Source organism: Apodemus sylvaticus, chromosome 1, assembly GCF_947179515.1.
Source record: "Apodemus sylvaticus chromosome 1, mApoSyl1.1, whole genome shotgun sequence".
Taxonomy (NCBI): domain Eukaryota; kingdom Metazoa; phylum Chordata; class Mammalia; order Rodentia; family Muridae; genus Apodemus; species Apodemus sylvaticus.
In genome coordinates this window covers 27,859,073-27,882,155 of record NC_067472.1, presented here as the reverse complement: position 1 = coordinate 27,882,155, position 23,083 = coordinate 27,859,073, and the positions used below count along the sequence as shown (strand labels likewise).

The 23,083-nt window shown below is 42.8% G+C and overlaps 1 protein-coding gene across 2 annotated transcripts in view; it reads left to right on the top strand.

Moving 5' to 3' along the window:
- Fas (Fas cell surface death receptor) overlaps positions 1-23,083 on the top strand; it is a 38,911-nt gene that overhangs the window by 3,250 nt on the left and 12,578 nt on the right. Inside the window, exons 2-3 of one of the 2 annotated variants that reach the window (XM_052186989.1) lie at positions 12,834-12,987; positions 22,729-22,866. In XM_052186989.1, coding sequence (XP_052042949.1) covers positions 12,834-12,987; positions 22,729-22,866 — 292 coding nt within the window. The remainder of the gene's footprint in view (positions 1-12,833; positions 12,988-22,728; positions 22,867-23,083) is intronic. The other variant, XM_052186998.1, reaches the window with a different exon arrangement.

Here is a 23,083-nt window from a genome sequence, read left to right as displayed (position 1 = left end):
GAGCCCATGGTTAGAGATAGGAGCAAACCCCAAGAGCAATTAGCTGAGAGAGAGAGAGAGAGAGAGAGAGAGAGAGAGAGAGAGAGAGAGAGACGAGGGAGAGGGAGGAGGAGGAGAAGGAGGAGGAGGGAGGAAGGCAGGAAGAGGGAGAGAGGGAAGGAGAGAGGGAGGGAGAAGGATGGAGGGGGAGGGAGGGAGAGGGAGAGAAGGAGGGAGAGAGGGAGGGAGAAAGGGAGGAAGAAGGAGAGGGAGAAAGGGAAGGAGGGAGGGAGGGAGAAGGATGGAGGGGGAGGGAGAGAGAGGGAGAGAAGGAGGGAGAGAGGGAGGAAGAAGGAGAGGGAGGAAGAAGACAAGGAGACATCCTTCAGAAGCACAGTGACTGAGTGGAAGAGGCTTAGAGAAACACCTCCAGAGAGAGGATTCTAATGTCTTAGAGACCCAGGGTGTATTTAGAAATGTCTGCTGTAACTGCATGTCTCGAAGAGCAGGCTCCAGCGAGCCACCAAGGACAGATATAAGCATCTCCGAGGGGGAGGTGAAGAGAGACAAGCAGTTAGCCAGCTCGCCTCTCTTGTTAGAGACACAGTAAGCTCCAGGAGGGAGAGACAGAGCTAGCAAGGAGGCAGCTGTGAGGAGAGAGAGGAGATGGACAAGGGAGACCGAGCAATCTCCAGGAAGGAGCTCAGAACATGTGGGGATGGAGAACAGGGTGAGAGAGAGGGAACTGGCAAGTCTCTTGGTGGCAAGAACATCAATTTCATTTCGGGCATCCGCAAGTGGTCAGGTCTCTCTAAGTGGACTGATAGACTTGTCATAGAGAAATGTCCAAAATCACAAAGGACAGGCATCCCTTTCCATGTGATGGGTTCTCAGTAGGGAGAAACAAGCTTCCTGATACTCCAGCATGACTTCTGTAGCAACAGACAGAGCAGGAGGCTTCAAAGAGGAAGTGGGCAGAAGGAAGAAGCCACTGAAGAAGGCAGGCTCTAAATTTTGGAGTCAGATATGGTAGGTGTTAGAAACCAGAAGAAACAAGTATTCCATACCTTAGGAGAGTCAAGTCAGTAGCTTGGTTTGCTTAGGAGAGGCTGAGCCCCTTGTTGGGCACTAGATATGTAAACTGTGACATGGTGTTTATGCTGAAGTATGGTGAAGCAGGAGGTTTTTATTGTGGACATGAAAGAGAGGGAAGAGCTAGAGGCATCTGGAAGAGTCAAGACTGGAGAGAGAGAAGTAGACTGAACACAGCAGTCTGGGCCTGGTCATAGATATTTGCTAAAAAGGACAATAGCAGGAGATGGGGAAAGAGAAGCAGAGGTGGGGTGGGGGAGGGGCGTAGTGAGCCAAGCTGGGCTCTGAGAGGCTGGTGGAGAGCGAGCGAGAGGCCCAGGACCTGGGGACAGGTCGGGTAGGAGAGGAGGTGAGAAGGCTGGCTAGCATGGACTTTGAAATGTGTAACAATTCATCACAAGCTGGGGCTCATGATACCAGCATACACATTCACATTCTGGCCCTTCTGCTAGAGATAAGGGCAATGTACTCCTTTGGCTGACTTTTATCTAACTGCCAGAAATCCTATAGGCCAGGTTGAGCTCCTTTCTGGACAGTTGGGCAGCTGAATGGTCTTTTGGAGCTCGGGGGGAATTGGAGTCTGTTTTGGATACAGCACTTTGCTGATTGCACCTGATATCTAAAATACACAGAGTGGAATGCCAAAGGCTCTTATGCTTGGTACCTTAAGAAGGAGTGAAAAAAAATTCCCTTTGGTTCTTTAAGAAGTGATGCATAAATATTTGGCCTTTGGAAATGTCTTTAAGGAATTTTAAGATTCTCCTCAATACCAAGCTCCTTGTCCCTACTCCATCACTGGAGTGTGGCTAGCTTGGAAACACCCTCAGCTCTTCGAGGAGGGTTAGTGACGCGTCAGGATGCAAAAGGCCTGGAGCTATACTCGGCTTAGGTGTAGCTGTGTCTTTACCACAGGATGTGGGCCTCAAGCACCAGGAAGCAGCCTTCCTAAAAGGAGACACACACATACATGTATGCACATGTGAATTTTTACACACACATATCAGTACATAAATATTAAAATTAAGTGTAATTTGTTAAATTTGTGATTTGTGGCCTAGGGAATTAAAGTTTATTAAATAGTGTTATAAAGTCAGATGAATAAAATTGTTATAATGATCCCGTCATCTACATAGCCCTTGCTGCATGCTATAGCACCTTCCATCCTTCCCATGAGATACTGAAGTGTCCATACTCAGAGCCTAGTCTTCTCCAACACCATGACTTCATTTTTCTAGCCTTGTGTTACCTCGGTGTCTCCTAAAATATGGCTCTCCATGTAGTATGGCTTCCTCAGTAGAGGCAGAGTGTGAACTGAAACACAAAAGCAAGTTTTGTAATATACTAGTGGTTTCTAGGGAGTAGCTTTGGGGTTCAGCTCTCTCTCTCACTCCCTTCCCTATGCCCTCCTGTCTCCAGCACCATTTGCCTCTCTTCCTTCTCTCTGCTTCTTACAGATTTTTTTCCTCTCCTAGTTATGGGAAATTTTTGCCCACTGAATAAATTTGAAGTCCTAAAACCTTCACAATTTTTTAGAGGTGATAGGAAAACAGTTTAGTTTACTTTACCCCGTGTATATGTATTGTGGGGGTCCCAGGTGTGGTTGGTAGTTTGGAGTATGAGTATGTGTATATGTGCCTGTGTGTATGGTGTATATGTGTGTGTATCTTTGTGCGTCTGTGTTTATGTGCATATGTATATGTGTCTGTATGTGAATCTATGTGTATAGTGTATATGTGTGTGTTTGTGTGTGTGTAGGGTGTCTGTGTATGCATGTGTGTGTTTGTGTGTGAGGTCTGTCTCTGTAAATATGTGTGTAGTGTATGTATGTGTGTGTGTGTGTGTGTGTGTGTGTGTTTGTATTATTACCAAGTGGTTCAAGGTCATAGAAGGTTTATCCTACAGTATTTAGGAATAGTACAGATCACACACTAGACAGCTGCTTTCCTTATATTTCTTAGAGCAGATGTTAAAAATGATGACTGAATAAGATGAGAGGTGATTTAGAAAGCAAACAGTAATTCTACAGAAGAATCCTACAACTGTGGGTATTTTGGTTCATTTTAAAGGGTAGACAAAGACAGCTGTTGAATTTACACTTTAATCATTTTCTTTAAAACAACTCTAGAAACATGAAATGTTTCTCAATTTTTGAAAGGCTTTTATTTATCCCAGAAGGGACTTGAAAGTTTTATGACTGCAATAAGGAGATTAAATATAAACTAAAACATTAACAATAAGAGTGGAAAATCCAAGTTTTGTGGGTTCTGACCCATTGGATTTTTTTCTAACTAAGCGATCTTCTCAGCCCCAAACCCAAGTTTTTAAATCATAGCAAAACTGAGAAGCAAGAATTAAATTAATGTTTGGAGGCGTCAGCATCCCTTGCCAACTACAAACAGAAAGTCTTCTACCACCCCTGTCTATAATAGACGAAGTTATTGCTTTAGAGCCAATAGAAACTTTAATGCAAGATTTTTTTTTAATTCTGGCACTGAGATTACAGGAAGATCAAAGCCGACAAAGAGCTGACAACCAGGGCCAGATACTATTTCTTAGTAAGCTCTTTGAGAGTGAATAGTCTTGGGGTGGGAGTTGCCAGTGTATTAGAAACTGAGGGCTCCCTCATTCTCAGTGGAGAGGCCGATCACCACAATCCGGTTGCCAGTTGGAAAGAATCACTGTTTTTTAGAGATAATTAGAAACTTGAAGAAGGAAATCCCCCTGCAAAAGCCCCTTCTAACTTATGTGTGTTCGGTGAATTCTCTTGCTTCCAAAAGTCCCTAACAAAGCACATGTTTTATACTGGGTACCAGAGACCACTTACTGAAGAGAAACAAAAGGCATGCAATTTAAGACTGCAATGGAATAAAGCAATAAAAAGTAATTGGGAACCAAGTTTAGGAAACCATCTCTTCTTTTTGAGTAAATAAATATTTAAAAATTGCCCAAACAGAGTTAAATTATACATAAATTCTGGAAAATAAAGTCATCTTTTTTTAAAAAATCATCTTTATGGGAACATTTAAAAATTTTACTTACAGCTTCTGAGACTTATCCACACAGATACATAATTTAATCAGTGCAATTTATGGTCAATATACATGACAGGCAATATATATGGAAACCTGCTTATGTTTCTTAAGGTAATTATCACCTCATAATTTTTAATTGATATTTTATAGAGAGTATTTATTAAATGACCTTGAATTATCATAATTTCATTTATTAACTTTATATTTTATAAAGAAATGCTTTGGGTGTAAGAAGTACCTCAGTGGTAGTGTTTAGCTAGTATGTACCAGGCCTGAGTTTGATCTCAGCACAAACTAACAGATAAGCAAACAAATAAATTCTTCAAAAAAGAAAACTGAGTGGAAGTGCTTGCTGGCAAGCCTTCCAACCAGAGCTGGGTCCCTGGGCCCCACATGGTGTGAAAGAGAGTCTTCTTGCAGCTTGCTTTCTGACCACATTTGTGCAGATACACTCACAGACACACATGCATGCCTGCATACAGGCACATGCACACGTTATGTAAGCACCAACGCCTGTAATCTTGTTTTATTTTTGCTGTGGGGGCACATCGAAGTGTTTGTATAACTCTCAAAAGCAGAAAGAAGACCCACCTAGTTACCTACCAGTATCCTTCAGCCTCTGCTCAAATCACTGCTGTCATAGGAGAGGGGAGCTTGGGAGCTGGCTCCACCAGAAAATCTGGCACTATGCAAGTATGAAGTTGATAACTGTAACATCAAGCAACCTACTGGTCATCTTCTCTAACCACTACTCCTTCGTGTATACAGCCCTGTCAGCCCACAGTCATGAGAATTTAGAAGCAGCAGTCACAATTTGTTCAAACAATTGTCTAAGCCCCACTCAGTGCAGATGCTTGGAGGGAGGAGTCTCTGTGACCATCCAGGCTAGCACAGTAATGATCCCAGGAGGAAAGAAGGCAGTTCAGTTCAACACTGCTAAATGTTGGCTCCTACTTTGGGAGTCTGACTCTGAGAAGTTTATTTTAGGCACATTTAAGCATGGCAAAATTGGGTGAAAACTTTCCTGGTGTTAATTAACTCAGTCCTGTGTACATAATAAAGCTTAAGACATGACTACACAGAAAGTTCTTTGTAAAATATATGTGACATCTTCCATAAAGATGGTTTCTATAGATTGACTTCATGTGACACCTTTCATAAAGATAGGGTCTGTAGATGAATTATCTTACAATACGGGTCTTGGGGAGAATGCACTGTGGTCTCAGCCACAAGACATAAAGCATGGAAGGCCATGCAGATGTGTGTGTGTGTGTGTGTGTGTGTGTATGTGTGTAAAATTTTTGTCAAAGAAATAGGCTGCACATTGTTTGAGACTGTTTTGTTTAACACACGAAGTGTACTATGTATCTATGTAAAAATGAATTTATTTATACATTTATTTTTATGGCTAGTTGGAACCATTTGGATGTTAGATGTTTTTGATGTCTGTTGGAAAACAGATCAGGGCTAGTGTAGCACACAGAGCTGTTTCCCTATGGCTCAGTGTGAGCTGGCCCCTGGGTCTAAACGTGGCAGCCCAGCTCCACAAAGTCCACTGCCGCTCAGATACCCTGATTCTCTGGATCACAGCTGGAGCCCAAGCATCTTTACCAAAACGTACCATGTATGAGTCTGATAATTGTTATAGCTTTTGTGTATTACTCAGTAATTTTGATGTCTATTGGGGTTTCTGAGAGCGATTTTAGAAAGTTTGCTTTTAAAGTGTCTATAATACTGTTTTACATTTGCAGCATACTTTGAAAACTGCACCTTATTATGTAAGTATTCTTGTAGGCATAATTTGCAAGTGTAATAAAAGAATGCTTCCAGTTATTTAAAATGCACATTGATGGAATGATCTGGAAGACAGACAACTCAATTTGAAAAGGATGCTATTTACCTTAGAACCTATGTTTTCACCCATCTATTTAAACTTTGGACTTAAAAATGTCCACTTTTGAATTGTAGATTTGAATGCAAACCTTCTAAAATGTGAGCATTAAAAAGTGAATCTTTTTCAATACTTTCCCGGAAGTAGTCTCTCGGTAACTAGGGACCTCACATCACTAGATTTTTCTTTTTCCTCTTATTCATAAAAAACAAAACACAAACAAACACCTGACTCACAGAAGAGAGAATCCACACTTCTCTCCAGGTATAAATGCAAACATATTTCTTTATTCCCAGTTCTAGAGAACCACTGAGTGTCAACTAAGTCACTTTTTCTTGCTGTCTCATTGGTAACCGGAAGGACCTGTCAGGACACGGGTAAGAAGGCATAGCATACTTTTATAGCAAGTATACTATCATTCTTTAGGAATGATGCCCAGAGACACTTCAGAAAGATGGCTCCCCATGCACAGCAGTCACAAGTTTGTAAAGTTTGTAACGAATAATGTGACAGAGCTTTCAATTCAGCCAACAGTTCTTTCCCGTATAACTTTAAATGCCTCCTGCCCTTTTTGTCCAGTCTGCTTAAATATGACAGACTTTCCCTCATAATGAAGCAAAGCTCATCGTTCCAGAGGTGGCAGAGCTGGAGTCGGAGCAGCAGGGGAAACAGACAGCTCTGACCACACAAAGCGAAGCAGAGAGGAACAACTAAAAAAAAAAAAAAGATTGTATTTACAATCCTGGATTCAGTAAGCTGATAGGACTGCCATCAGAACCAGATGACCAAAAAATTACCCCAAATGTTCATGAAAGATCAAGTGCTACTCACTAAAACACAAACTTTTTTCATCTTTGAGATATTAAGTGGTTCCTGTTTCAGATTTACTACTGTTATCTTGAAGTTCCTAATCCTATCAGTGAACACAAACCAGAAACCTTTGCAGAACTTCAGACTTCATACAGTCTCGCTACCTCCAAAGCTGCCTCCTTTCACTTGTTGAACAATGAATTCATACTCTGAGCAAGCAGCAGCATTCACATTTTGATGCATTTTAAAAAATAATTTCTTGTCTTTGTTTTGTTTTGTATTTCTCCCTTCCCTCTCTTGGAACAGTATCTCTGCATATAGGAACCAGCCTCGCATCAAACTGGCAATTCTCCTGCTTCAAACACCCCAGGATCTGGAATTATAAATGTACGCTGCTATGGCTGGATCAGACATTTTCTTTTCTTCTTTTTCTTTTTCTTTTTCTTTTTCTTTTTCTTTTTCTTTTTCTTTTCTCTCTTCTTCTTCTTCTTCTTCTTCTTCTTCTTCTTCTTCTTCTTCTTCTTCTTCTTCTTCTTCTTCTTCTTCTTCTTCTTCTTCCTCCTCCTCCTCCTCCTCCTCCTCCTCCTCCTCCTCCTCCTCCTCCTCTTCTTTCTCCTCCTCCTCCTCCTCCTCTTTCTCCTCCTCCTCCTCCTCCTCTTTCTCCTCCTCCTCCTCCTCCTCTTTCTCCTCCTCCTCCTTCTCCTCCTCCTCCTCCTCTTCTTCCTCCTCCTCCTCCTTTCCAAATCCTTCGACTTCTAGACCAATGTCATAGCCGTGTTTTTCAGTAGTAACTGTGCACTATGGTCTTAGTGAAGAAAACACTCTTGTGGCTTTGACAAGGCATAAGAATCACTTTTCATTTTACTGATGAGGATGGAGCTGAGGCTTCCTGTGTCACTACAGAGACACAGTGTCACTGCAGACCGCCTTCAGTCCATGCTGGTGTCAGAACAGAGCAAAGAGTGTGGCTGAGCTAGCCATCTAGCAACTCACTCTTGCCACTTACAGGGCTGACATTTTTCACTACCCAACCCCTTTTTCCCTTCCACTCTTGCTTAAAAAAGTCTTTTCCTGTTTGTTTTGAACCTGAGAAAAGAAAAAAACGTAATTTCTTTCTTTCTTTCTTTCTTTCTTTCTTTCTTTCTTTCTTTCTTTCTTTCTTTCTTTCTTTCTTTCTCTCTCTCTCTCTCTCTCTCTTTCTTTCTTCCTTTCTTTCTTTCTTCCTTTATTTCTTTCCTTCTTATTTTCTAAAATCTAGTTCAACCCTTAAGATTGGTTGCCATACTTATCCCTAGGCACCAGCCATATCTACCAGGAGGCTCGAGGTCTTTAAGTAGGCAGCTTATTTCAGTCGCCTGGGTGTCACTGGGCTTCTCACTGTCTTGTGACTTCTTGAGTGCTGACATTTCCTGGGAATGGTGTGGTGAGCTCATCCTAGAGGGTGCCGTGGTACGGGGGCTGTGCCTTCTGGGTATGTTCATTCCTGCACCATGTCTTCTGTTTGTTAACTTGAGGGGCTCTGAACAGCACTTCTTCATTAGGCTACAGGCCAAGAAGATGCCAACTCGTGTCTGTTTCTTATAATCTGGTAATGGGGACAAGGACCCACTGTCATTTTTTGTGAGAAATGATTTGCCCCCAAGAAAACAAATGTGAAGACTCAGGCTTCCATGTCCCAGAGCCACAACTCTACCAGACTCACTGCAATGCAGTCATGTCTGTTCATACAAATGCTGCCCCACCTGGAGGGAGGACCAGCAAACTGAGGTTGACAGGCAAGCCTCCCATCCCTACTAGCCACAACCCTGACTTTCACGGTCCTCCTACATTTTTCCACCCTAGACTAGGTTCATGAGCCCTTCTGGATCTGAGAGCAATCCTCTCAAATCTATTCTTCTGCCCAGCATGGCTTTTGTTAAATTGATGTGCTGTGAGATGCTGTAATAAACAAACACCAGCCTGCTCCTTTCCTCAGTAAGAAAGATGACTGCCCTCAGACTGTCTTAGGGCTTGAGATGCAGATTTCCTGGTTGATGGTCTATACTATCTGGTCTGAGGGCTGACATAGCCAATTCTTAAAATACACCCCCATCTGCATGCCAAGCATGGATGTGTAATACACACACACACACTGTGATAAATTCCCATTTCCCTGGTGACAAATACACTCACTTATATATAAACAATGCTACAAGAGAAAGCATATCTTTCCACTGTTTTTCTCAGGCATTTACCAGACCATTCCTGACACACAGTAGGTACTCGACAGTACATTTCCTGATTTGATACTTTTTTCAGTAGACTGCACAACCAAGGCCTCTCTGACTTTAAAATGATTTACTTAAGAAAGGCGGATTTAAATACCTTTGTATTCCCTTCTTTCCCTCCTGTCCCTTGTCATAGTTTTTCTACTTTCCTGCCATGAATTCATTTTCTGATTATTCTGCTTCTCAAACAAAACAAAATAACCACTACCCACTCAGAACATTTAACTCTGTGTGGGCTTCCTGCCCTATCACAGTTGAAATGCCCCTGTTTCTGTCTAAATGGTTTCAGGGAAATCATTAAATTCTGCAAAGATTACTACTGCTGAATGCAAAAAAAAAAAAGTAAAATAATTTTAAAAAACAACAACAACAAATTCTTTAAATGTGAACGGTGCAAACTGAGCATGGTTTACCTCACCTCTGCCAACAGTCATGAGAGATCTTTCAGACCGTCTTTCTTTTCAGCACCTGACACGATTCATTGATGTCATGCTACGTAAGGGACATTTTCAGAAGAAATCATCTCTGAAGTGTGTGTGAGACCACATCTGAAAGACAGCTGCTTCTGGGATAGCATCAGCTGGGTTACGTCTCTTGACTCCTCCAGACGACAGAGTTCATATTCTTCAGCTCTGGATGTATTTTGGATAATACTTCCCTGTCCTCAGTGCTGAGGAAGTAGGGCCTCAGGCATTCTTGGCAAGTGTGATACCTTTGAATTACTTTATAAACAATCTTTTTATAGCAATCTTTTTATTTTGAGCCGGTCTCACTCTGTCGCTAGGCTGGCCTGGAACTCGCTGAGGAGCCCAACAGACTTGTACTTGTGGCTTCAGCCTGATGACTAGGGCTATAGCACTGTCCTACCAGGCTTCCCTGGTTGAATTTTGGCTCCAGTTCAGGGCTTCAAAACTAAAGCAGAATGAAGTAGGGCCGGGGGTTACATTTCTTTTAGAAAGCTCCAAAAGGCAGAATCTATGCATACTTTCCTGAGAAAGCTACCAGTGGCAACAATCCAGAACCACAAAGTGTCTTCTGCTCTGTTACCTTGAATGTTTACACATATATGAGTTCCTCAGCCATAGGCTGAGATTTTCACACCAAGGACAGGCTACATACCCACAGGACACATACAATTGGGCATGAAGCTTAGTTTTGTTATTTTGCCATAGCCCCAGCCCTATAAATGCCCTCTCTTTGAGTTTCAATCTGTGTCATTTTCTTGTTTCTACCGAAAAACCAGAATTGATGGGAAAGAAAAGCAATTTACTCCTTACCACAAGTGACGTGGCTGATACTAGGAACCGTTTCTTCTCTTCCACGCGGTGGGTTAGACTCAGCTTTGATCGTTGTCACCAAAGAATATTGATTGAATGCTTCTAGCCTTAGAGGTATTTTCCTGATTTGAGGATTCTTTTTCTCTCTTTCTCAAGTCCCCCCCAACCGGCCCATGTGCATATTTGTGTGTACATGTGCACATGTGTGCATGCCTGTATATGTATGTAGGTGTGTGTGTCTGCATGTGTGTGTATGTCTGTCTGTGTATGAAGGTTGAAAGTCAACATTAGGTATTTCCCTCAATCATTCTTCACCTGGTTTCCTTGTAAGAAGCCTTTTCACAGAGCCTGGAGCATGCTGAGTCACCTGGCTTGGCCAGACTGCATTCCAGGGAATTTCCTTGTCTCCCTCTTTTTCTCCAGTGAAAAGCACATGGCATTTTAAGAGGGTTCTGGAGAATCCAACTCAGGTCGTCATACTTGCCTCACAAACACTTTACCAACTAGCCCATCTCCCAGCTCTAGTTTGAGAATTTCCACGGTGTTGCCAATTTCTGGAATGTCAAAGAGGGCAGTTCACCCCTCATTGGCCAACAGGACTTTGACACAGCCAAACAGTAGGAAGTCATAAGAATTTAAATGGCTTTTGTGTAAAACATCTCTCATTTGAACAATTCATGTTTGGTATATTTCCTAATAAATTACTGTTCCCTAGTGCCCCCAGTCCTGTCACCATAGCTGATGGCTATCCAATCTGAAAGACAACCCAACATCAACTGGACTAGTACCCTATCTATTGGTGCTGAGAAAGCAAGAGACCGAAACTGCCCTGAAAAGAGAAGTTGATGCCAATAAGTATAGTTTATTTAAGCTTCCCTGTTAGAAATATCTTAAAGAAACAGTACAGATTTCAGTGTGTTTTAAAAACAATAGGTTGTGGGTATAGTTTGCCAACTGACAACTCTCTAGACCTCCAATGAGGTCCTGGGTTCAATTCCCAGCACTACAAAAGGAAAAACAAAAGACCAGGCAAATACAAAGTGTGAAACATCCCTGCATATTATCTTGTTATAAAGCACCAATTTATATGCAAGTCTGACTTTGGGAACTTACCTATTTCCCGTTAATAATTGATTGTATTTATAGTCATTATAACCTGGCTTAACAAATGTCTGTTGGGTTGCGTTGACAGTACTTTGGCTGTGATGCTGGCATTCTGAGGCTCAATTCTTCTCATCTTTGTGGTATTTCTTATTGTCCTTTACACATAATGGCTCAAGTGCAGAAAGTCAGTCTGATACATTCTTAGTCATCTCTGAGTACAGGGAAAGAACACTATACTGGGAGCTGGAAAATTCAGGGACATCCTAGCTGTCCCCTTTTCTAGTGAGAAAGTCCAGGCAAGTCAAATGTTTCCTGACATTTTAGTGTCATTTTTCCCTATTTGGAATCTGGATGTCAGAGATACAACCTAAAATACATCTATCCCAGAAGAAAATGTGGCTACCACAGAAGGCTAAAAATGTGCGTAGAGAAATCCCAAGAAAGGAAGCATGCAGCTGTGCTTTAATACATCTATGTGTTTTAATACATCTTTCCGCTTATTTTCCCAAGGAACTCCAACTCTATAGCTAGCAAAGATAAAATGGAAATAATTTTACTTGGGATTGTGGGTTTATGTCTTCAGGAGAAAAGAATTAGACATAGATTTAAAGATTTGTTCTCCATAAAGAAAAGAAATTACACACACACACACACACACACACACACACACACACAAGGGTGAAGAGATTGCTAAGGACTTAGCGGGAAGTTTATTGTATCCTTGAAAACAGCGAAACATTGGTTCTGTGACTGGTAGCAAGAAGGAAACACAGACATACTCTGCATAAGAATCAAGTCTGATCTAAGTGACTGCTTTTATCTTCATGATTAACCTGTAAAGACAGGAAATACTAGTCTCTCTAACAGGTAAAGAAATCAAGGCACAGAAAAGTCAGTCGCTCTTGGTGGTAGAAACTAGGTTTCAAACTCCATTTACTTTGATTTGTTTTCCCCTCTATTTTGTTGTGGGGACTTCATGTCAATAGTAACAGTAGCAATACTACCACTTACAGGAAGCATTTTTACTAGCTACCATTCATGGTTCAATTTAATTATCATTAGAGGCCTGTGAGGCAGGGGGTATGTCCACTGTTCAGATGAAGAACCAGAGACTGGGAGGCAGTATGGAGGATTCTCAAACCTCCCCTCCATCACCCATGGATGGAACAAGTATGTGAGGCCAAGGCTGCGTTCCTAGCGCAGGCTAGGAGAGCCTGCGGTTGGACCCGCCAAGGCACAGGGTGCCTCTCTCCTGGCAACCACCAGCATGCCTTGCTTTAGCCTGTGTGCAGATCTAGTCACTTCTGGGTGTGTGACACATATTTCTCACCCTGCTTGGTTCAGAAATCACTAATGTCCTTATTATGTTTCTCTTCTGCAGGTGCTTGCTGACTCGCAGTTAAGTGTTCATACTCAAGGTACTGAGAGCATCTTCCAGGGTTTGGGGTTGAGGAGGAGAGTTCGAGAAACTGGCAACAACTGCTCAGAAGGACTATATCAAGGGGGCCCATTTTGCTGTCAACCGTGCCAACCTGGTAGGTCACATGAAGCATCCAGAGATGAGTGTGAGAACCAGGGTGAAGGATTGCCCTATGTGTAAGAATGTGTTGGACCGTTATACAGCTATTGGCTGTGCTATAGGTTAGAGCATTTCAAAGAAGGGGGAGGCGGGCTATAAAATTGTTGTCCAAGCACAATTCTTTTCGTCTTTATCACATTTGTCTGGGCTGCTTATGAAGGAGCATCATTTACAGATGATGTGCATATCGGAAGTGAGAAGACCCATCTTTAGTTCTATTTCTTACCACCTAAGGAAAATCCATTTGCCAGGATTAAAAAGCCTAAGCCAATCATGGATCATGGTGTGCCTGACTAATTTGGGGGTTCCCTCAACAAGGGACTTCTACCTTCAGGGGTCTGTGTCAGCTCCTTTCTTCAGTCTGTCTCTAAATCTCCTTGCCTGGCACTGAAGCCTGCAAAAAATACATTTGCATTTTACAGCCGAATGACCAGATGAACCAGAAAGGCAATGAGCAGCAGATAACAGTTTTTCAAACATCAGTATTTTGAAATGCAAATCAATTTCAGTTTGGAAGTCTTTCAAGCGCCAGGAAATGAGGGGCTAAGGAAACGTAGGGCTTCTGCAAACGTAGTTTCCACTTTTGGGCTGACCACACTTACACACAAATATCTATCTTGGACGCATTGGGAGGGTAAGAGGTTGGCACAGTGGCATATAGATTTGTTTGCTAGGCCTCAGGCAACAGACCTCCAGAATGCTTCTGTAAGTTTTATCATTAGCATCTCAGGCTTGTGGTACTCAAAGAGAGAAACTGGTTCAGGTCATGCACACACAGAGATGATTTTACTAAGCCTAGCAGGAATTATTTTCTTATAATACAACCCACTTATACCTAAGTTCCTAAACAGTTACCCTTTTCCAAACAGGAATTGGGAATCATCTACTGGCTTTTTTTTCTTTTTCTTTTCTTTTCTTTCTTTCTTTCTTTTTTTTTTCTTAAGTTGTCAAAGACAACCGATTTAGCCTATGAGTTAAAAATCTGTGTTTCTACTTTGAAAGTTTGATACAAACTATACTTTACATGCTTAAAATTTAATGTACAAACTAAAGCGAAGGCAATGTGTTTTGTCTGTGTGCTTTTCTAACTCTAATTTTGTCTTGTTCACATTTAAAAGGGGACTCTCATGCCTGGGGTTTGGATCTGCTAATGCTCATAGCACTGTAGGATGTGAATGGTGCAAACATTTAAGAAGGAAAAGGGAACACGGGCGGAGAACCCCTGCAATGATTTTGTTTGCCGACACAGTAATGGATTAATTTATCTGGAAATGCCTTAAAGATTACAAGTATGTGTATATGGCATTCCATTTTGATACCCAACAGTGTACAGTTTGGTGTGTAAGTTCTGGAGTAATGGAAACCTGGGATAGGTTGTATCAACCAGAGTCTAAGTGCTCAGCCTTCCTTTTATGTTTCTAACACAGTCCTTGGTTATATGATTTCTTTTAGCAATTGCCGGCTGGCATTCTGGCTGTGTTAAAGGTTTTTCTGTGGTCCTTCACTAATACATACCAACTGCCATTCAACATGCACCCACAACTCTCTCCTCCTGTCTTCTCCCTGGTTGAATTTTACATTTACCAAGAGTTAAGTTAGTTTCAAGTCTGTTTACAGCACTGATGATCTGATAGTAACATAGTATATTAACAATGATTGAAGTCAGTGAATATCAACTATTGGGACAAGAAGCGAAGTAGAAACCATAGGGAATGCTTTTGTGGATGTAACTTTAATGAAGAGACTATAACTTATCTCTGTGTCAAATGATTGACATACAGAGAGGCTCTTTATAATGAAAACACAATATAGACTTTTTCAGTGATAATATATGTGAACTAGTGCTTGTGATGGATTAAAATACACTGTATGCTTACAGCAATTTTTTTAACTGAAAATAGATTCTTCTCTCATACAATCATCCCAACCACAGTTACCCCTCCCTCCACTCTTCCTGTCTCCCCTCCCCCCCCCAGCTGCGCTCTGTTTCCTATTCCCTTCAAAAAAAGACCAGGCCTCCAAGAGACAGCAACTAAACATGACAAAGCAAGACACAGCAAGGCAAGGTAAAAACCCTCAAATTGAGGCTGGACAAGGCAACCCAGCAGGAGGAAAGCAGCCCCAAGAGTAGGCAAAAGAGTCAGAGACACACCCACTCCCACTGTTAACACCAAGCTAACAATCATAACATATATGCAAACCAAGGGCAGACCCAGGCTGGCTCTGTGCTTGTCTCTGTGAGCCTATAAGAGCCCCCCTTAGTTGATTTGGTAGGCTGTGTTCCCCTGATGTCCTCCACCGCCTCTGACTCCACAGTCTTTCCCTACCACCCCTTCCATGAGCTTCCTGGAGCTCTGAGGGGAGGGACTCAACAGAGACCTCCAGTTCAGACTTTCTCTGCATAATATCTGGCTGTAGGTCTCTGAACCCACTCTCATCTGTAGAGTGTCTGACTGTGGGGTCTCCATACCCACTCCCATGGGGGGAGTGTCTCTGATTCTGATGACAACTGGATAAAACACCCATCTAGAAGTATAGCAGAATATCATTGGGAATCATTTTATTGATTTTTTTTTTTTTTTTTTTTTTTTTTTTGCCTGTTCCCTTTGGTTCTACCTTAGATCTCTGAGCTGCCCAGTTTCTGATTCCTGGCCATGTAGGCAGTGTCAGGCTCCCTTTCATGGCGTGGGCCTCAAGTTAAACAAGAGAATGGTTGGTCACTCCCACAAGTTCTGTGCCCAGCAGATCCTTGCAGGCAGGATACATGTAAGTCTAGAGTTTTGTTTTTGGGTTGGTTCCCAGTTTCCTTTTCGGTAGAGCCTGCAGAGTACATTCCTGCACCAAAGAGACGAGCATATAGGGATGTAGGGATGTAGGGTTGTAGGGTTGTAGGAATGTAGGGTTGTAGGGATGTAGGGTTGTAGGGATGTAGGGATGTAGGGTTGTAAGGATATAGGGTGGTAGGGATGTAGGGATGTAGGGTTGTAGGGTTGTAGGGATGTAGGGATGTAGGGATGTAGGGTTGTAGGGATGTAGGGTTGTAGGGCTGTAGGGATGTAGGGTTGTAGGGATGTAGGGTTGTAGGGATGAAGGGTTGTAGGGTTGTATGGATGTAGGGATGTAGGGTTGTAGGGTTGTAGGGATGTAGGGATGTAGGGATGTAGGGTTGTAGGGATGTAGGGTTGTAGGGCTGTAGGGATGTAGGGTTGTAGGGATGTAGGGCTGTAGGGTTTTAGGGATGTAGGGTTGTAGGGCTGTAGGGTTGTAGGGATGAAGGGTTGTAGGGTTGTATGGATGTAGGGATGTAGGGATGTAGGGTTGTAGGGTTGTAGGGATGTAGGGTTTTAGGGATGTAGGGTTGTAGGGTTGTAGGGATGTAGGGTTGTAGGGATGAAGGCATGTAGGGATGAAGGAATGTAGGGATGTAGGGATGAAGGGATGTAGGGATGTAGGGTTGTAGGGATGTAGGGATGAAGGGATGTAGGGATGTAGGGTTGTTGGGATGTAGGGATGTAGGAATGTAGGGATGTAGGGTTGTAAGGATGTAGGGTTTTAGGGATGTAGGGTTGTAGGGATGTAGGGTTTTAGGGATGAAGGGTTGTATGGATGTAGGGATGTAGGGATGAAGGGATGTAGGGATGAAGGGATGTAGGGATGTAGGGATATAGGGAATGTAGGAATGTAGGGATGTAGGGATGTAGGGCTGTAGGGTTGTAGGGATGAAGGGATGTAGGGATGTAGGGTTGTAGGGATGTGGGGATGTAGGGATGTAGGGTTGTAGGAATATAGGGAATGTAGGGATGTAGGGATGTAGGGTTGTAGGGATATAGGGAATGTAGGGATGAAGGGATGTAGGGATGTAGGGATGTAGGGTTGTATGGCTGTAGGGCTGTAAGGTTTTAGGGATGTAGGGTTGTAGGGATGAAGGGTTGTAGGGTTGTATGGATGTAGGGATGTAGGGTTGTAGGGTTGTAGGGATGTAGGGTTTTAGGGATGTAGGGATGTAGGGATATAGGGAATATAGGGTTGTAGGGATGAAGGCATGTAGGGATGAAGGAATGTAGGGATGTAGGGATGTAGGGATGAAGGGATGTAGGGATGTAGGGTTGTAGGGATGTAGGGATGTAGGGTTGTAGGGATGTAGGGTTTTAGGGATGTAGGGTTGTAGGGTTGTAGGGATGTAGGGTTGTAGGGATGAAGGGATGTAGGGATGAAGGAATGTAGGGATGTAGGGATGTAGGGTTTTAGGGAATGTAGGGATGTAGGGATATAGGGATGTAGGGATGTAGGGATGTAGGGTTGTAGGGTTGTAAGGATGAAGGGATGTAGGGATGTAGGGTTGTAGGGTTGTAGGGATAAAGGGATGTAGGGATGAAGGAATGTAGGGATGTAGGAATGTAGGGATATAGGGAATGTAGGGATGTAGGGATGTAGGGATATAGGGATGTAGGGTTGTAGGGTTGTAGGGATGAAGGGATGTAGGGATGTAGGGTTGTAGGGATATAGGGATGTAGGGATGTAGGGATGTAGGGATGTAGGGATATAGGGAATGTAGGGATGTAGGGATGTAGGGTTGTAGGGATATAGGGAATGTAGGGATGTAGGGATGTAGGGATGTAGGGTTGTAGGGTTGTAGGGATGAAGGGATGTAGGGATGAAGGAATGTAGGGATGTAGGGATGAAGGAATGTAGGGTTTTAGGGATGTAGGGATGAAGGAATGTAGGGATGTAGGGATATAGGGATGTAGGGTTGTAGGGATGTAGGGATGTAGGGATGTAGGGATATAGGGATGTAGGTTTGTAGGGATGTAGGGATGTAAGGTTGTAGGGATATAGGGAATGTAGGGTTGTAGGGATGTAGGGATATAGGGATGTAGGGATGTAGGGATATAGGGAATGTAGGGATGTAGGGATGTAGGGATGTAGGGATGTAGGGATGTAGGGATGTAGGGATGTAGGGTTGTAGGGTTGTAGGGATGTAGGGATGTAGGGATGTAGGGATGTAGGGTTGTAGGGTTGTAGGGATGAAGGGATGTAGGGATGTGGAAGGCCTCATGCAGGTACCAGCTTGGCGTCTCTATGATCAATGAGTTGTGTGGATGTTGTCCTCAGCAATAGGGTCCCGCTGTTAGCTTTCAGAGGGCATCTTCTGTTCTAGCATCACTCTGGGTTGTTTAGGAATTTCCATAGTACCCCCTCAGCCAACAATTCAACTGGATGCAGCCCAGTTCCACCACTGGAAGCCTTGCCTGGCTAGAAAAGATGACCAGTTCTGACTCTGTTTCCTCTGTTACTTGGAATCCTCACTAAGATCAGCCTCACAGATTTCAGGATGTATCCATTGTACTATGTCTCCATACTTCCCCAAAATGTCCACCAATTCCAGCTCTCTCTCTTCCCAAACTCTCTCCCTCAATCCCTCCCCATCCCCAACCAGATACCTCCCAGTCTCATCCCCACCCATCCCAATTTACCTGCAAAATATATTGTTTCCCCTTACAAGGAGAAGCATGTAACCACCCGTAGAGGCCTCCTCTTTCACTAATGTCTCTGGGTCTGTGAATTATATCATTTGATTATCATTTAACTAACAGCTAATATTCACTTATAAGAGAATACATACTTGTGTCCATGCAAATACCATGTTTGTCTTTCTTGGTCTGGGTTTTCTCCCTCAGGACAATCTTTTTCTGGTTCCATCATTTGTTCACAAATTTTATATCATTAACTTTTTAACAGCTGAGTAGTACTCCATTGTGTATACATACCACATGTTTCTTTATCCATTCCTATATTGATGGGCATCTAGGTTGTTTACTAGCTATTACAAATAAAGCTTCAGTGAACATAGTAGAGCAAGTGTCTTCGTGGTGGGATGGAGCATTGTCTGGGTACAGTAAGAGTGGTATAGCTGGATCTTAAGGTAGATCGATTCCCAATTTTCTGAGGAACTGCCATATTGATTTCTGTAGTGGCTCTGCAAGTCTGCACTCCTCCTTGCTCCACATCTCACCAGCATGCGCTGTCACTGTGTTATTGATCTTAGCCATTCAGTCAGGTGTAAGATGGAATCTCAAAGTAGTTTTAATTTGCATTTTCCCAATGGCTAAGGATGTTGAAAGTTTACTTAAGTGTTTCTTAATCATTTGAGATTCCTGTGTTGATAATTCTCTGTTTAGATCTGTGTCCCATTTTTAATTGGATTATTTGGGGCTTTTTGATATCTAGTTTCTTAACTTCTTTATATGTTTTAGATATTAGACTTCTATCTAAGGTACAGTTAGTAAAAATATTTTCCCATTCTGTAAGTTGCTGCTTTGCCCAACTGACAGTGTCCTTTTCTTTACAGAAGCTTTTCAGTTTCATGAGGTCCCATCTATGACATTTTTTTGATTAAGATACACTGTATACATATATAAAACTTTTAAAAAAAAATAGAAATTAAACACTTGAAAAGTCTTTATCACATTCTGATATCCAATAGGATAAACCCAACAGTTCATTTTTTATATTATACACATACATATATACACTTATCTATTGCTTCTATACATGTATATATATATATATATACATATATACACATACATACATACATACACACTTATCTGTTGCTTCTATACATATCTATGGTATATATTTTGGTTTATTTTTATGCAAAGAAATGCAACAAAATTAGACAATAAATATATCAAGCCAGTTGCTATGTGAGTGCTTTTAATATTTTCCTAGCTTTTCCTGTCTTTCTGCAATAAGTATGTGTGTGGCTTTCAGAAAATGATGCATTTTGAGACCTTATGTTCATGGAAATAACCATTTTTTTTTGTATTTTTGTAAATTTAGATTGTGTACTTTAGAGGAAAGAATCTGTGGTTAATTATATCCATATAAAGCTAGACACTTTCTACAACCTAGCTGGTGAGATATTTCAGTTCCCTCAAACGACAGTATCACGTCTCCTTAAGGAAACGCAATGCCTCTTCTGCTCTGTCCCCTGCAATGCAAGGCTGTCTGGCTCTGAGGGACTATTTTACTTTTGCTCTAGACTCTCACGCTTTACTTTTTAAAAACAAACTTGTTATTTATTTATTAAAAGGTTATAAAAAGTCACCCATGTTTTCACTTTACTAATTGACTTACCAAGTAAACATTGCGGTTCATCAGTAGGACTCCTGTGAGGTAATTCTCCAAGCCATGCTCTGGAGAACGCAGCATAGATTCCATTTGCTGCGGTGCGCATGTTGAGCAGATTTGACTGCGTTTGTCATTTATATTCATGGCTCGAGCTAATTGTTAGTTACACTGCTAACATCGAGGTGTACTAGTAATGCAGTCTGCTACATTGCCCTGTGCCTTCGCAGCCTTTGCTCTGAGCACACTGCTCACTGACCCTAGCTTCCCCCTGCACTCGCTGCTGATTCTCATCTCTGCCTGAGAAAGTGAAAGCCCTGGAGACTAACCTCTTGTCTCACTTCCAGCGGGATTCCCTTCAGCTCTTAGAAAGCCCTTAGCACATAATAGGCATTTAGTAAAAGCTTGTGAAATATGCAACCTTTCCAGGAGGCATTGTTCTATAATGCTTAGTCACAGAGGTAGAATGACTTACTTAATAAATCAAAGCAAACATGAATATGTATGAGAATAACAAAGAAATAGTAAACAAAATTTATTAGAGTTTTGTGTTTGTCTACAAAACAAAACAAAACAAAACAAAACAAAAACATCCTGTGTTTCTGGGCAGAAAAGAAATTGAAAGGGGAGAGAAGAAACACTGACTATTCTACCTGTGGCCTGAGCATGGCTCTGAGCACAAAGACAGAGGAGTCCTCATCATTTGCATGACAAAAACTTAGGCTTACAGATACTAGTGCTCTATCAAAGATTTCACAACTACTTCAATTTTGATCAAGATTTCTAGAAACTTCCAGTGTTCTTTTGTTTAAACTGTGTTGTCTATAAGCACAATTTGTGGACTTTGAAAGATAAAATGAGAATCAGAAAAAAAGTGAGTTTGTTCGGTTGTCTCAGTGACCAAGGACAGCCATCTCCGTGACCTGTTTTCTCCTTCCTGTCACAGAATTGCATCTGGTCACTCAAATTGACCCTTCCCCCATTGGCCACTCGAATTGATCCTTCCCCCATGTGTCTCTGTGGCTAACTACCCTACTAACTTTTTTTAAATCTTTAGAGACAGAGTTTCTCTGTGTAGCCTTAGCTGTCTTGGAACTTGATCTGTAGACCAGGTTTGCCTCAAACTCACAGAGATCCATTCACCTCTGCTGGGATTAAAAGCATGAGCTACCACTACCCAGCTTAACTATCTCACTTTTATAAGAATATTGTTTGCCCCTTTGTTTTGCAAGGCTTCCTGGCTTTATTTTTTTTAACTTTCTATTAGAATTGTGTGTGTGTGGGGGTGGGGGGGCGGGGGGGCGGGATCCTCTTGTGGAAGCTGTAGTGTGTCAATGTGTCCCAAAGTATTTATTCCCTCTTGTCCACACTTCATTCTTTGCAAATGTTGGTTGCAATGATTCATTGGTGTGGTAGGAGGCCTTTGGTTTCTCTTACTCTGTCAATACTGGAGCCTCACTGGGACTCCTCAGATATCCTGTTGTTGCCCTGTGTCATGGAGAGCCTGTAGTTTGGGGTCTGTAGGACCGGCCCCTTCTTGCACTCCAACAGTTCATCCAGGGGTAGATGCTGGGTTGGGTCAATTCAAAGGCCTGATTAGGGCCTGAGAGGAGTCTGAGCTGGTTGGCCTGCAAGCTCTCACGGTCTCACACCCACAGGCCTGGCTCAGCCGAGCCAGCTCTACTCTGCTGCCCAGGTGAGTTGCAGGACTTGCTCTCCCAAGTGTTTCTGTTAGTGAAGGTCATAGCCAGTTATCCCACTCTTATAATCCTAGGGTGAGGTCTCCTGTCTGCCATAGCTGGTGATGGTCAGCGGAAGGAAGAGGGTGTCTTTCCCTCAGCTGGGCCACACCACCACTCAGCTGACAAGAGGTAGGGCTGGATCTCCTCCACTCAGGCTCTCAGGACAGGGCCGCTCACCTACATCTCCCACACCCATGGCCAGCTCTCTTATGTGCAGGGCTCGCTCTCCCAAGGGCTGCAGCAGGTGACGGGTGGGGACAGATCTTCTTCTCTTGTGATTCTGTTGGGTCCAGCCTTTCAGTGTGCCACCAGAGGCCGGGCAAAAGGGAGGGGAGGGGATCTCTCCTTTATCGAAGCCACCACACAGCAGACGAGACAGGGCTGACTCTCCCACATACACACTCTCCTTCATCCGTAACCCCGCATGGTGGGTCAGCTCCATTGTGCTGCACAGGTGAGATGTAGTGCATGCTCTGCTGAGTGCCTCGGGTGGTGAGGGGCGAGCGGGTATTTCTTCCCGCTGGCTCTTGATGTGATTTTCCCCCCAAATAGCTGTCTTTTACATTGCATTTGCATATAATCGGCCTAATACAATGTCTCCTGAAGTTAAGATTCTTTATTATCGTCCTTACATACTTTGCCTGCTGTTAACAAGGACACTGCCCTTACTCCAGAAATTCAACTTCTCTCTCTCTCTCTCTCTCTCTCTCTCTCTCTCTCTCTCTCTCTCTCTCTCTGTGTGTGTGTGTGTGTGTGTGTGTGTCTGTCTCTCTCTCCCTCCATCCCTTCCTCGCTCCCTCTCTTCCTTTATTTTTTCATGATAGGTGAACAAAAAGTTAAGGACTGCACAAACAATGGGGGTGCACCAACCTGCGCTCCTTGCACCGAAGGGAAGGAGTACATGGACAAGAAACATTATTCTGATAAATGTAGAAGATGCACATTATGTGACGAAGGGCATGGTATGTATCGATGATGCAATTTAAAGAGGCCGATCCTGAGCCTCCAGTGTAGAACCACGTACGATATAGTCTGAGACTGGCACTTTCCCTGCCCCATGCTGGCATGCAGGAAAGAGCAGAATGAGGCTACCTGGGTAATGTGGAGCCATCTCATAAGGTAGGAATCGATTGGAAAGGTCTTCTCAGCGATTCTTCCAGATGGAAGCTAAGGACGAAA